General features: G+C 45.2%; 1 protein-coding gene across 2 annotated transcripts in view; it reads right to left on the minus strand.

Moving 5' to 3' along the window:
- GLRA1 (glycine receptor alpha 1) overlaps positions 1–12,774 on the minus strand; it is a 68,500-nt gene that overhangs the window by 31,035 nt on the left and 24,691 nt on the right. For both annotated transcript variants that reach the window (XM_090289611.1, XM_090289610.1), the window contains exons 2-3: positions 8,421–8,548; positions 3,165–3,232 (exon numbers count right to left, since the gene is read on the minus strand). In XM_090289611.1, the coding sequence (XP_090145737.1) occupies positions 3,165–3,232; positions 8,421–8,548 (196 nt within the window). The remainder of the gene's footprint in view (positions 1–3,164; positions 3,233–8,420; positions 8,549–12,774) is intronic.

Consider the following 12,774-nt stretch of genomic DNA (forward strand, 5'->3'; position numbering starts at 1 on the left):
TCATGACAGCACAGTGTAGAACAAACACTTGTCTGTGGGTTAATCCCTGCTCCTGATACCTCCAAATCTTACGTTCCTCAGCTGTGTAATAGAGAACAGAAGGTCTGCCATGTTTACTTAATAGAGTAAGACTAAGTGTTTGGTGAAGGACTCAAGTGATAGCGTGAGGGTAAAATGTGTTGGAAATTCTAAGTGGCGTTTAATAGTAATAGCTGACACTCACTGTGGGTGTGCTTTGTGTCAGGCCCTGCGCTCAGTCTTTCTGTGCTTGATGGCTTAGTCCTCTCAGCAGGTCACATGGTGGGTGCTCCTGGTATCCCATATTACAGATGAGGAAGCTGACTTAGGCCACCACCTTGCCCAGGTCACAGAGTTGAGCCTCAGGTTTGCTCTCGGCGTGGAAAGCTGTCTGAGTTGCTCCACTCAGTAGGAAGCCACACGCAGCAGGGGTGGAGTCTGGATAGGCAGCCAGAGACTTGGGGGAGGGGGAAACTAAGGGGGGTCTCGCTCAAGAACTCACAGCTAATCAGGGATAGCTTTGAGGCTTCAGTGCCCAGAGTCTCTGTCATCCTCATCCTCATCCTCATCCTCAAAACATTTAGAGCATTTCCAAAGCATTTACTGTGATAGACACCGTCCTGCACATGATAACTTGATGAGGTCACTGTGTTCATCTTATGGATTTTGCAGATGAGGAAAGCTGAGGCTTAAAGGTAGGAAGCAAATCAGCTCCTTACATTTAGTGAGTCCAGGTCTGTGTGACTCCAGAGCCCAGGCTCTTAATCACCACACAAAATAAGGGCAAACAGCTGTTCTTTCAGGAAATAGATCAAGGAAATAGATCTGTGTGGTCATTTCAGGGCAACAAGTGGCAGTAGTGGGAGAGTGTGGATATGCACACCTGTCCTCAGGTGACTGAGTTCTTTACCTAGTGCTCCCTGATGGGGTTTGCTAATTATTAACCATTTTGGAAGAAGAACAGAGGTGTCAACACTCATTGCTCCATGACTATGAGGGATGCAAATGTCAATGCACCTCTGATTCGGGAGGGAAAAGAAAAGCAGAGGGCTCCTCTGGAGCTTCCACAAGCGATCCAAAGTGTGGAAAAACTTGGCTTTTTGACCTGGATACTCAGTGAGAAGCAGCCATGTTTGTTCTCAGGTGACAGGTGGGATCATCTCTCTTTCGAGATAAGGGGCCTCATTTTGGGGGAATTTAATCAATTGCCCTTTGGATGTGGGTAGGGTCTACTTGGCTATATCAAGAAACAGATAATAGTGTGGTGATCACCAGAGGGAAAGGTGGTGGTGGGAGGAAGAAGAGGGTAAAGGGGGGATAAATGGTGACGGAAGGAGACTTGACTTGGGGTGGTGAGCACACAATAGAGTGTACAGATGATGTATTTATATAACATTGTACATCTGAAACCTATATAATTTTATTAACCAGTTCACCCTAGTAAATTCAATAAAAGAGAGAGAGAGAAAAAAAAAAAAAAAAAAAACCCACAAAGGCGTCTTTGAAAAGGAGAGATTTTGGACCATTTGTCCCATGACCTACAGATCTCAGTGATTTTTGACAGTCTGGGACTGAAAGGTTTGATGTAATCTAATTTTTAGGACCAAATGATGGTTTTAATTGACAGGTAATATATCTAATTTGATATATTTATTTTAAGAAGTTATCGAGTACCTGCTATTAAAGCACTGTGCCGGCTGCCTGAGGCCAGCACAGGAAATGAGACCACAAAGCCCTTGCACTGCAGTGAGAGGGGGGACAGAGAAGAGGACTGTGACGGGGGGGTGTGCTATTAGGGAACTGTAAAGTGTGTCATGAGAATGGGAAGAGGGGACCCGTCCTTGTTCTGGGTCAAGCCCATATGTGAACTCATGCATACATGTACACACATGTTAGAGTGTGAAGGCTTCCTGTGGAGGTAATTCGAAGCAGAGACTTAGCAGAGAAGAGGACAGGGTGAGGGAAAGGAGGCTGGAGTGGGTGCTTCAGGCAGCCCTCACGACAGCATCAACAGCTGCTATAACCCAGAGAGGGAGCCCCTCCTGGATGGAGGACTGGAAACAGTTCCCTTGTCCTGAGTAGGCAGTGAGAGGAGAGTTGAAGCCAGGCAGAATCGTGAGGGGCCTTCTCAGCTTTGCGAAGGAGTTTGGGTTTAATGCTGAAGGCGAGGGGGACCCCGGGGGAGGTGTTAGAGCAAGGGGATGGTGTGGTTAGTTTGTATTTTTGTAGTTTGTGCGAGAAAGAATGGATTGGAGGTGGGGGCAAGATGAAAGTTGAGAGCCCTTTGCAGTAAAGTGAACAAGCCGGAAGTAGACTAGAGGTGGGGGTGGGGGTGGTGGTCCAGAAATGGATGGTTTAGAGGAGTCCAAGGAAGTGACATCTATTGATTTCTGTAGGACTTGGTGACCGGGCTTCTTCTTACTCTGCTCCTGAAGAGATGACTTTAAGAGGCCTTAATTATTTTCTCACAGATCACTCCCTTCAATACAAGCACAATTGATTATTTTTGTTTTCAAGGACTGAGAAAAATATTTTAAAGTATCATTGTACTTATTTATAATTACTAATATAATATTTACTCCTTGTGGAAATTTGAAAAATACAGAAATGCTGAAAGGAAGAAAACAAAATTATCCATCAGTTTACGATATAGTTTGCGATAATTGCTGTTAACATTTTAGTATTTTTCCTTTCAGCTTTTCTGTAGTGTTATTGATTTATTTTAAACATGTAACTATAGGACTTTTTAATACATGCAGAAGTAGAGAGTAGAGTAGAATCAACCCAGTATACCCTTTTCAGCTTCTATAACTGGTCCTCTGCTATTCCGCAGTTGAATTTGAACCTTACAATACAAGCAGGTCTTTACGTTCTCTTTTCATCTGATCTTTAACCCATTGATATGACTTTGTTTCTGGAATCCTGGGTGTTGGCATGTGCAGGCCCTGCTGCCTCTTTGACCATTTTCAGGTGTATGTCCTCACCTGAAACATTGACTAGGACAGTAAAAACACCCAATCACTATACCACCGGAGACCTGAAAACACCAGATTCCACACCTTGGTGAAGGCCCTCGCAGAGAGTAGATATTTCAGGGAGAGAGAGGCCCCAGCAGGAAATAGGAGCTTGTGTTTTGACTCACTCACCATAGTTGTCTCAGCAATGGAACCAAAGCTGTTGATGAAAATGTTGCAGCTCACATTCACCGGGGGACCTGCCAATCAAGAGAGACCCCTGCTTAGCTCTGCAGTCACGAAGAAACCCACAGGACAGGACTCATTCTTGGAACACTGATTTCAGGGGTGGAGACCCCTTGGTGAGGAGGCCCTTGCTTGCTGCCCACCGCACTCCTGGGCATCTGGGACTCCCAGCCATGCTGCTCTGCCAGATTCCCTGGTCCCCGAGTGAGCACCAGGGACAGAGCAGCGGAGTCTGAGTTGAGATGTATTTTCATTAACACAAGATGATTCATCAACCTGCCATATGGTTGAAATCCCTTCCCCAAACCCCAACGGCTGCTTTCTGATTTTCGGCTGAAAAGTATTTACAGCTACAACATTTGGAGGCCATCTTGGGAATGACAAGGAACAGCAAATCCCTTGCCTTAAACTTATGAACAAAGAATGGTTGCCTGAAAGGGCATTGATGGGAATTATCAGCTGAGGAATCCAGAGGGAACCTCAAGGGAAGTCCATAGTCTTTGCTAAATACTTTCCAGGCAGGCTTTTTGAATCCTACTGCAAAGCGTAGTAGAGAAGTGGAGGAATCTTTGCTCTTTGGAAACATTGCTAGAGGGACCCCTGTCCAATTGAAGCTAAATATCTTCATTTTATACTATTAATTATAGCAGTTAGCATTTATTGAGCATTACAGGGTTTGCTGCTGGGCTGAGAGTCCATACAGCTAGTAAGTAGACAAGCCAGAGTTTGAATTCGGATTCATCTAATTCCAAACTTGGTGGTCTTAATGGCTGTACTTGTAGAAAAGAGGTTCAGAGGAGGAATGTAGCCCGTTCCAGGTCACACAGCAGTGGAAACCAGGATTTTAAGCACTGGACTTCCACACAAGTTGACCAGAGGGCCAGCCTATAATAATCAGAGTGGGATGTGAGACCCTGGGTAAGTGCGATATGAGCAGTAGGAGCTCAGGTACAAGAGAAGTTCTGGAGAGTGTGGTGTTAGGGAAGATCTCATGAAGGTGATGACCTTGAGCTGACCTTGACAGTGGGTCAGACTTGGATGTGCAACTTGTGAATTTTTCAGGTCCACTTTCTTGTTGATCCCCATGAAGTGGAGGTAGGCTAGGCAAAATTACTGTCCTTACTATCCATGTGGAGCACAGAGAGTCTTAGCAACTTGCCTGGGCTTATTTATCCAGCAAGGGGCAGAGCCAGGACTTGAACCCATTTTTTGGTCATGGAGAGAAGGAAGCAGATGTCCTTGTGTTCTGTTACCAGATTCTTTATGGCTCACTTGAAAAAGTAGCCCATGGATTTTACCCAAACTCAGCCAAGATTACTTTTTTCAGAAATCTTGGTGTATAAGGTGGGACTCAGTCTTGTGGTGAGAATACAGGCTTTCCCTCCTGGGGAGTGCAGGCACAGCTCCAGCGTTCATTGGCTGTTTCATTCAGGCACATCCCTTGTTCTGGGTCACAATTTCCCCATCAATCTAGGAGAGTAGTTCTTGATCTGGGCAGTCACTCTGAGCACCAGTGGTTTGGAATTCCCTTATGGAAGCTATTCATTCAAATCACAAGGTTATAGGATTTCAGGACTGGAAGGTTTCTTCAAGGCCACCTGGACTGATGTACAGATGGGGCTGTATGCAGTAAAGTCACCTGGGGAATGAGTTAAACTGCAGGTTCCTCAGCCCAGCCCCAGAGCTAGTAGACACCAATCTCTGGAGATTAGCCCAGAATCTCTATTCTAATGAGCTCTTTGGGTGCTTCTTGTGCACAGCCAAGTTTAGGAACCATAGCTCTAGACCAGCTACCCATTCATAGCTCAGTGCTTGAACTCATTTCATCTTGAGCAGTCCTTTCCATAGTTGATAGCTCTGTCTGCTAAAACATTTTTCTAATGCTGTGTGGAGATCTGCCTCCTTGTCACTTCCACCTAAACAAAGGCCCATTCAGGGTTTTTTTTTTCTCTCATTTAGACTCAGGCCCAGGTTTTTCTTTTCATTTAGCCACATACTATTAAGATGCCCCAAAGAGTTACTGCCTGTGTGTCTTGAATGATGTGCACAGAGTCCCCACCCAGCCCCTGCAAGTGTCTGGTGCTGTGACTCCCCTATAAATTAGGTCCTGATTTATGTGTGTGGGAGGGCGCCAGCTGAAAGGACCCCTTGGGGAGGTGAGATTCATTGACATAAATCTGAAATTAAATTATCCTCAAGAAAATTACAATCTGGCTGCCTTTGGCAGCAGGATAATGTATATATTTCATTAAATATTAAAGTTTAATTTTGCTTTTGTGTGTGTGTTTGCATTTGGCTGTGCCCCTGATCCTGGGAACCATTATCTTACACAGAGTCTTAGGAGATACAGAAAATCAGAGCCGGAAGGGTCTTGTCCTGCCGGATCATTTTACAGATGCAGAAACAGAGACCCGGCTATGTCAAGGATTTACTCCAGGTCACACATGTCTGGTAAGTAGTGGAGTTCTAGAATTGAATTTTAGCGCTCTTTTACTTCCCAGTTACAATCTGCATTGCCACTGTTTTGTGCAGAACGAGCCTGCTGTTCCCAGCCATCCTTATCTTCAGGAGAGTCAGGAGCAGGCAAGATTTCTGGTGCTTAAAGGAAACCACTGAGTGGTTAATCACTCTGGTGTTTTCAAACAATGCAGGCCTCTTCCTATTGGGTTGGGATCACAGGGGCCTGATCAGGGGCTGTGATTTGTGTGGGGCTTTAGGGAGTCTTATCTGTGTCTGAGTGGAAGCCTGACGGGACCAGGGCTCAGGGGAAGGAGGTCCTCTTGTCATGCCAATATTTCAGCAGGGAAGCTTTGCTTCCCAGCTGTTGGGTGGGGTGCCAGGAAGCTGCACCTTGCTCAGAGCCTGACTCATAGGGGACTGAAGGGGTTAGAGACAGTGCAGGCTTGAGGGAGGACTAAGATTTTCTAGTTCTCTATATTTTTGGTCCCAAGTGTTCAGAGTAAGGTTGTCAGAATGGGGAGAGGAAGAGCCCTGATTCAACAGTTTTATAATCTGGGTGAAACTGTATTTATTTAAGTTATTCACTGCCAAGTAAGTCAGTCAATAAATAAATAATAAGCAAGTAAACAAACAAATAAATAAATGACCAGCATTAGTAAACAATTGAGTCAGAGTAGCTAGCTGGGTTCAAGTCCCTACAGCCTTGGCAGCATGGCTTGGGAATCACTTAGCTGCTCTGAGCCTTAGCATATTTGTTGGTTCATTTGTTCACTCACTCCCTTATGAAAAGTTTATTGAGGGCCTTTTATGTGCCGTGTGCAACAGTATGCACAAAGGGTAACTAGCATGTGAACCCTGGATGTGTGCACATTCGACAAAGGATTCCCTCTGTCAGGTGAGCAAGACCAGGGGACTCAGGATGGAGTTCTGAGAGAGCCCACCAGGGGGCGTGGTGCGCTGGAATTCCTGAAAACTGGACACAGCGTGGTTTGGGAACGGGCCCGGGAGGCAACCTGGTGGTCAGTTCTTGAATGTATTTGATTTCACCAATGGTGTTTCTAAAATATGAGATTCAGCTGCCAACTTGTAAGATTTCACAAAATCCCAGACTCAAGTCTGACCTTGGGACGCCTGCTGCTCAGGGCCTGTGTTTCTACCAGGCAGTTACCGCAGGGGGTGAGAAGTGGCTGCACTTGGACTAGCCCTGTGTTTTCTCATTTTCCTTCCTCATCTTCACCCTGCTTCATTCATGTGCTGTATCTGCCTGGTGCCTCCGGGTGTTTGATACTATGACAGCAACCTTGGTCCTCACGTACCTGTCCTTGAGGGGACCAAGGATTATGCTAATAATGCTGGAAGGTGTGGCCTCAGGAGCATGGTGCTGGGGGAGCGAAGAGCCTGGAGGTAAACAGGCTGGGAGGTGGGCCCAAACAAACCTCAGAGCCTCTGCCAGACCGTTTTCTGTTTGCAGAGCACTCTGAGAATGCGAGTCAAATGAGCAAATATCAGGAAGCTGTTAGCGGCTGTCACGTCCCTTGTTTGGTTTTGGCCTTGAGCCAAAAGGAACAGTGAGGAAGGGCACTGGGAATCGGGAGTAGTTAGAGGCTGCAGTGCGAGCTTGAGACAGGTTTTTTGCAGGCGTGCTGGGAGGAAGGTCGGAGTGCACAGCCTCCCAGGGAGGGAGTCAGGCTGTACCTGCAGAACTCTGCGCAGCAGTTTGAGGTGTTTACAGCCTCCCAAAGCACCAGAGCACAGCGGAACTAGTCCGTCTTAGAGATGTTGAGATCTCACGGGACTGTGAGGGCTAAAAGAAACATCTCAGATCACTTTGGTTAGGGTTTGCAAATTGGCTACCCACAAAGTGTATTTGACTCACAGATGTGTTCTGTTTGAATACATATATTTTAGGAATCAGGAAATTTTGCATAAATGTTGATTTTTGGCTCTTCTTGGAACACTGTAGAATACTGGATTATCTCGCAATATGAAGCCTACGTTCCTGTTTGGTAACTGGGCTGTGGCTAAGGGGAGGCTATCCTCTTCAGAGGGCCTGCACCTCTCTTTCTCCATAGTCTCCACTGCTCCCTATTGCCTTACTCCTGGCTCCCCTCACTCATTTAAGTTACCTACCTAATTCCTGTAGTCACTTGAAATTGTGACTCTGATTTAGACTAGAAAGCTTCAAAATTATTCATTAATCCCTGGGAACCTTTCAGGAGATGAATTTTAGTTGAAAGTCTCTTACCTAAAACATGTAAAAGTGGAGCTGCTTGGGAGAGAAGTAAGGGTGAGCTTGCTTCTTGTGTTCTTTGCCTTTCCCTTTAGGGGCACATGGAGGAAGCCCTAGAGTATCCATGAAGTTTAAAGACTACAGTTATAGCCACTTTCATCACTACAGAGATGAGGAAACTGAGGCCCAGAGAAAGGAAGAGGGTTATCAGAGTTCAGAGAGTAAGAGTATGCCTGAATCAAAAATGGAACCCATTTCTTTACATTCCACGTTGTCTATCTGCCCATCATACTAGAGGTAGCAAATAGGTTTAATTCATATACTGACTCCGGGCAACCAGAAGTATTGTCTGGTCGGGGTGCAGACTGAATCGATTAACAATGTCTGCCTAGGGCAGAGGAAAGTCATGAAATTCCTACCACGTATTTACCATCTTCAACCAATACCATGCTGGTTGCTTCTTAATCTAGGAAAGCAGGTACCTAGGGATTTGAAAGGAACATTTTCTCTACCTTTAAAATTGGGCCTGATCCTGGCATCATATCCGGAGGTTCTCCCCATGAGCTTATCCAGGAAGTCCGAGGGAGACATTGGCTTGGGTGCAGAGCGGGCAGCTTCAGCCTCCTTAGAAGCAGCAAGGCTGAGAAGGGAGAGAGGAAAACATAGGGTTAATGATGGCCCTTTCTCATGCTGCGGTCAGATTCCAGCCTTGCCCAGCCCTTGTAGAACCATTACAGTGTTGTCAGCCTAAGAAACAGGTAATACAGGCCCTTAATTAAGTAAGGCCTAGGCTACAGCCCAATTATCAGCCAACGTGGGATCCTGGCAGGCAGCCGAGTGTCTGATTGCTGCTGAGAAGCTGCTGATCTTTTAAGGCTCTATACCTGGGGATTAGACCCTTGGCTGCTGGTCTCCCTGGGAGAGGAGATTGAAGGCTTAAGCTCCGGCTAGGCCCAGCCCTGTGTTTGGGGTGCCTGACCCCTCCTAGGTCCAGAAACAGCAGGCCGGAAAGAATCTTAGGGACAAGGTGGTCCAGGCTTTCCCCAAAGTTTCTCTTCAGAGTCAGTCACTGATTAAAAGAAAGAAAAGTTGCCCATGTCAGATGCATTTGGGAACACAGGTTTAATCAGGCATCTTTTATTTACCTGAGGTCTCCTCAGAAACTTTAACAAGCTCAGCGCTATGCTTATGGGACTGCCGTCTCATGAAATACACACTTTAGAAAACTATCAGCTGGGAAAAGTGAGGCTGAGCTGGTGGGAGGGCCCTACCCCTCCGTTCCCACTCGTCAACCTGGTTTCAGTTTCTTATTCATACCAGAGCATGAGTCACTAACGTCTAAGAACACGCGTGTTTCTAGAAGAGTCAAAATGGGCAGCTGAAGGGCTGAAGAGCAGTCATTTGGGTTGCTTTGTGCTAAGCTTTCCTAGTCCTGAAAGATACCCAGGAGAGAGCTGGGAGCTGATGCACCCTGTCGTGTGTGCTGAGGGGCTGGCACGTTGGAGGATGTGCACGTATGGAACATGTACCTGTGTGTTGCCACGCAGGACATCGTGTTCCCATTCTCTAGGACTGGAGTTTCCGAGCCATCTTGTGTCCTTGCCCATCTCCTCTCACACCCTCACTGAGCAGGACCAGCTATGCTACCTCGTAATATAGTGCCTTGTGTTGTGTTTTAAGACCAGGAGTCATGGTGTTTTTATTTGTTGTTTGTTTGTTCTTTTAATCTCCTACTGTGCCTACCATGGTGTTTCAAACAAAATTGGTGCTCAGTAATTGCACAGTGAATGAATGAATGAATAAATAGTATGTTCCTTTAATTGATCAAGTATCCTGGTGGGTAGGGTATTCGTAAATATGCATGTATGGGTCAAAACAATTTAAAAATAATTAGACTATTATACCACTAATGAAAAAATACTGAAAGCAACTTAGTATTCCTTTGAAGATTCGGAAGGTATTCCAGGATTATTTAGACACTCTTAGTCAATAATCTGAAGGTCCCTTATTCATAGACTGAAGCACTAGTTTTGATAGACAGGATGAGGGACAAATGCTTTTTACTGTTTTTATGTGTGTGACAGTGGATGTTTATGAGTTTGTGTGAAGTGGGTAGATTTCCAGGTGAGAGATGTATGCAAGGTCTGTGTACAAGTGGATGGATATGTATGGATGTGTGGGGATTAGGGTGTGCATGGGGGTGTTTGTGGATGAATAGTGGATCATCTTACATAGATTTGTATGTGCAAAAATGTGAATACCTGGGTTCATGGGAACGTGTGCTGCTAAGTGTGACATTTAGTATGGGCATTTTTGTGTGTATATGTGAGGTGTATGTATACATGGGGTGTAGGGTGTGACTGTGTAAGATGACTTTGTGAATGAATGTGTGTGGTGTGTATATCACATGTGTGTGTGCGATATAAAATAGAACAGATGATTTGGAACCAATGCTGTCTCATACTAGCTGTGTAACCTTGGGGAAGTTACTTAACCCCTCTGAACTTTAGTTTTCTTATAATGTCATATTAGTTTTACACAAGGAATAACTTAGCACAGGTAAAGAAACAAAACAAAATACCTAGGACAGTTCTTGGAACAGAGCAGACATTCAGTATATTGTCTTGCTCTTGTCTTCCTCTGTGCACACGCGCGCGTGCGTGTGTGTGTTTGAAGTAGTTCAGAACCAGTCTGGAAACTCTTCTTGTCCCACTGTACTTTCAGCTGTACCATGGACCCCAGGTGACTGGAAAGTCCTGCCAGAAGCCTTCCATGGCCCACAGGTAATAAGTTCCACATCCTCAGCCTTTTCTCCATTCCCCAGACTCATGGTTGCTCTGTGGCTCTGGTGTGGGCCAAGGGGACCACAGACATGCAGCTGGTGATTTACGACTTTTCTGCTGCTATAATTCACTTCTAGGACTTCTCCAGGAGTGGCAGTTATGAAGCTTTCATAAGCTCCTGTTCTCTGTTCAGCCCCTCCTCTCGGATAATAAGATTTGGGAACATAGTACTCCCTCTCAGCAGTTACTAGAGCACAAGCCATCTCTTGGCCCTAAGGCCTCTTCCATAAGCCTGAATCCCATTAGGTGGTGCAGTGAGAGTATGAGTTCACCCCAAATTATCCCTTACCATTTGCTATTAGCAAAATGTGCCATTTAATACCGGAATCCTCCCTGAGCTTGCATGTCTGTAGCTGGGCATTTGCAGTCTGGTCAACTGGCCATTGACTCCCTAAAAACCCTGGCAGGGCCAGCTGGGCTGGAGGGGAGGAAACTCTGAGGGTAAGTAACCGACCTCACATCACATAGCCCTTTAATGACAAAAGGAATTAGAACACACATTTTCAAGTGTTGACTCACCCCATGCTACCGGGTATGGGAAAGCCTTTTATAAATGGCAGAGTATAAATCATGATAGTTATTATTATTACTAATTGTTTTTGAAGCTCGTTATGTTCTGTTACTTTCAAGAAAATAAAAAACATGAGTCTAATTTCCAGCAACCCTGATATATACAACTCTGAACTTATCACCTTAAAGGAACAAGGAATAGTTGTAAATGACCAAGTGATCCTCTGTTTTGCTGAGTGATTAACAGTAGAGTCCTCTGAAACTCTGAGATTCTTTTGTCCAGACTCTCCCATGTGTCATGTACAAATGGCTTCTGAATTGTCTTGTTTCTTTGAAATTTACCCTTTTACAAAACGGAGGTTTCTGTTTTACCACTCACAAATGACAAACCAGCGTGGCTTGCCATAATAGAGATAATTATGATAGTGAATACAATGAAACAAAACAAAACCAAACCTAAAAGAGGAGTTTAAAATTCTATGTAAATACTGTTTATTGCCAACAGGACTTCCTAAATTCCAGAGGAGGACCATCAGGTGCTGGGAGGCGTGAGAGACGCATTAACATCTGAGACTTTCTCCTTGAACTGATGAGAAGAACTGAAAGAGAATTGGCTCAATAATTCACTGTTACTGGGTGTGAACCACATAAAAACATTCCTATCTCTTGCTGCCCTAGTCCATAATTTCCTTGTTTTTCTTTTTTGTAGCATACAATGATTCCATTTTAATGGCAAATAGCCATGCCCTTCTATTTGACAGTTGTTGCACATTTCTGTCTATATTTAGATATTTTGCACAGAACTAGTTCAAGGCCCCCCATCATAGATCTGTGCACCCGTACAGAGTAAATAGGCACTGACAGGCCCTTGCTGCACAGGTAGAACCACTACCTGTGCTGAACGCAAACATCTGCTGATAGACTCAGAGCCACTGGCCAGAGAAGCTAGGAAGGGAGCTGAGACAGGAAACATTTGGTTGTTAGGATTTGCTGAGCCTGTACAAGTATTTGGAAATGATGCAAATTGTTTCAGGGATTATTGCCATGTAATGTAGTGAACCAGATTTGGTTTAGTCGGATTTGATTGGAAGTAATTTCCAGAAAGACAGTGGGGTCTTCTGGGACCAAGTGTTCCACCGTTGGCAGAAAAGGCTTATGGCCCTCGCTGACTGGGTGGGGCGTTAAGTTATCCATCACCTTTTAGTTAGGGTATTTGTCTAACTAGGAGACTTTGGCACTTGAAGTACCTCCGTTTTGACTCCTCATGACAGAGACCTGAGAAGGCCCAGGTGTGAGGTTCCACAGTGGGGGTGCCGGCAGGGTGACACACTGCGGTGGGTGCTGTGTAGCCTCCTGTGAGTCGCTCTCCTTTCTGCTTTCAGTTTCCCAGGCTATAAAATGAGGGGATCAGAATAATCTCTAAGAGTCCTTGTGGGCCTAAATCATTTTTGTTTAGTCTGTAATATTCTTTCTCTTCCACTCCTCTGGTCTTGGGATTTGAATTTGTCCGGAT

The sequence above is a fragment of the Furipterus horrens genome, unplaced genomic scaffold (genome assembly GCF_987537825.1).
Source record: "Furipterus horrens unplaced genomic scaffold, mFurHor1.1.pri manual_scaffold_10, whole genome shotgun sequence".
NCBI lineage: Eukaryota > Metazoa > Chordata > Mammalia > Chiroptera > Furipteridae > Furipterus > Furipterus horrens.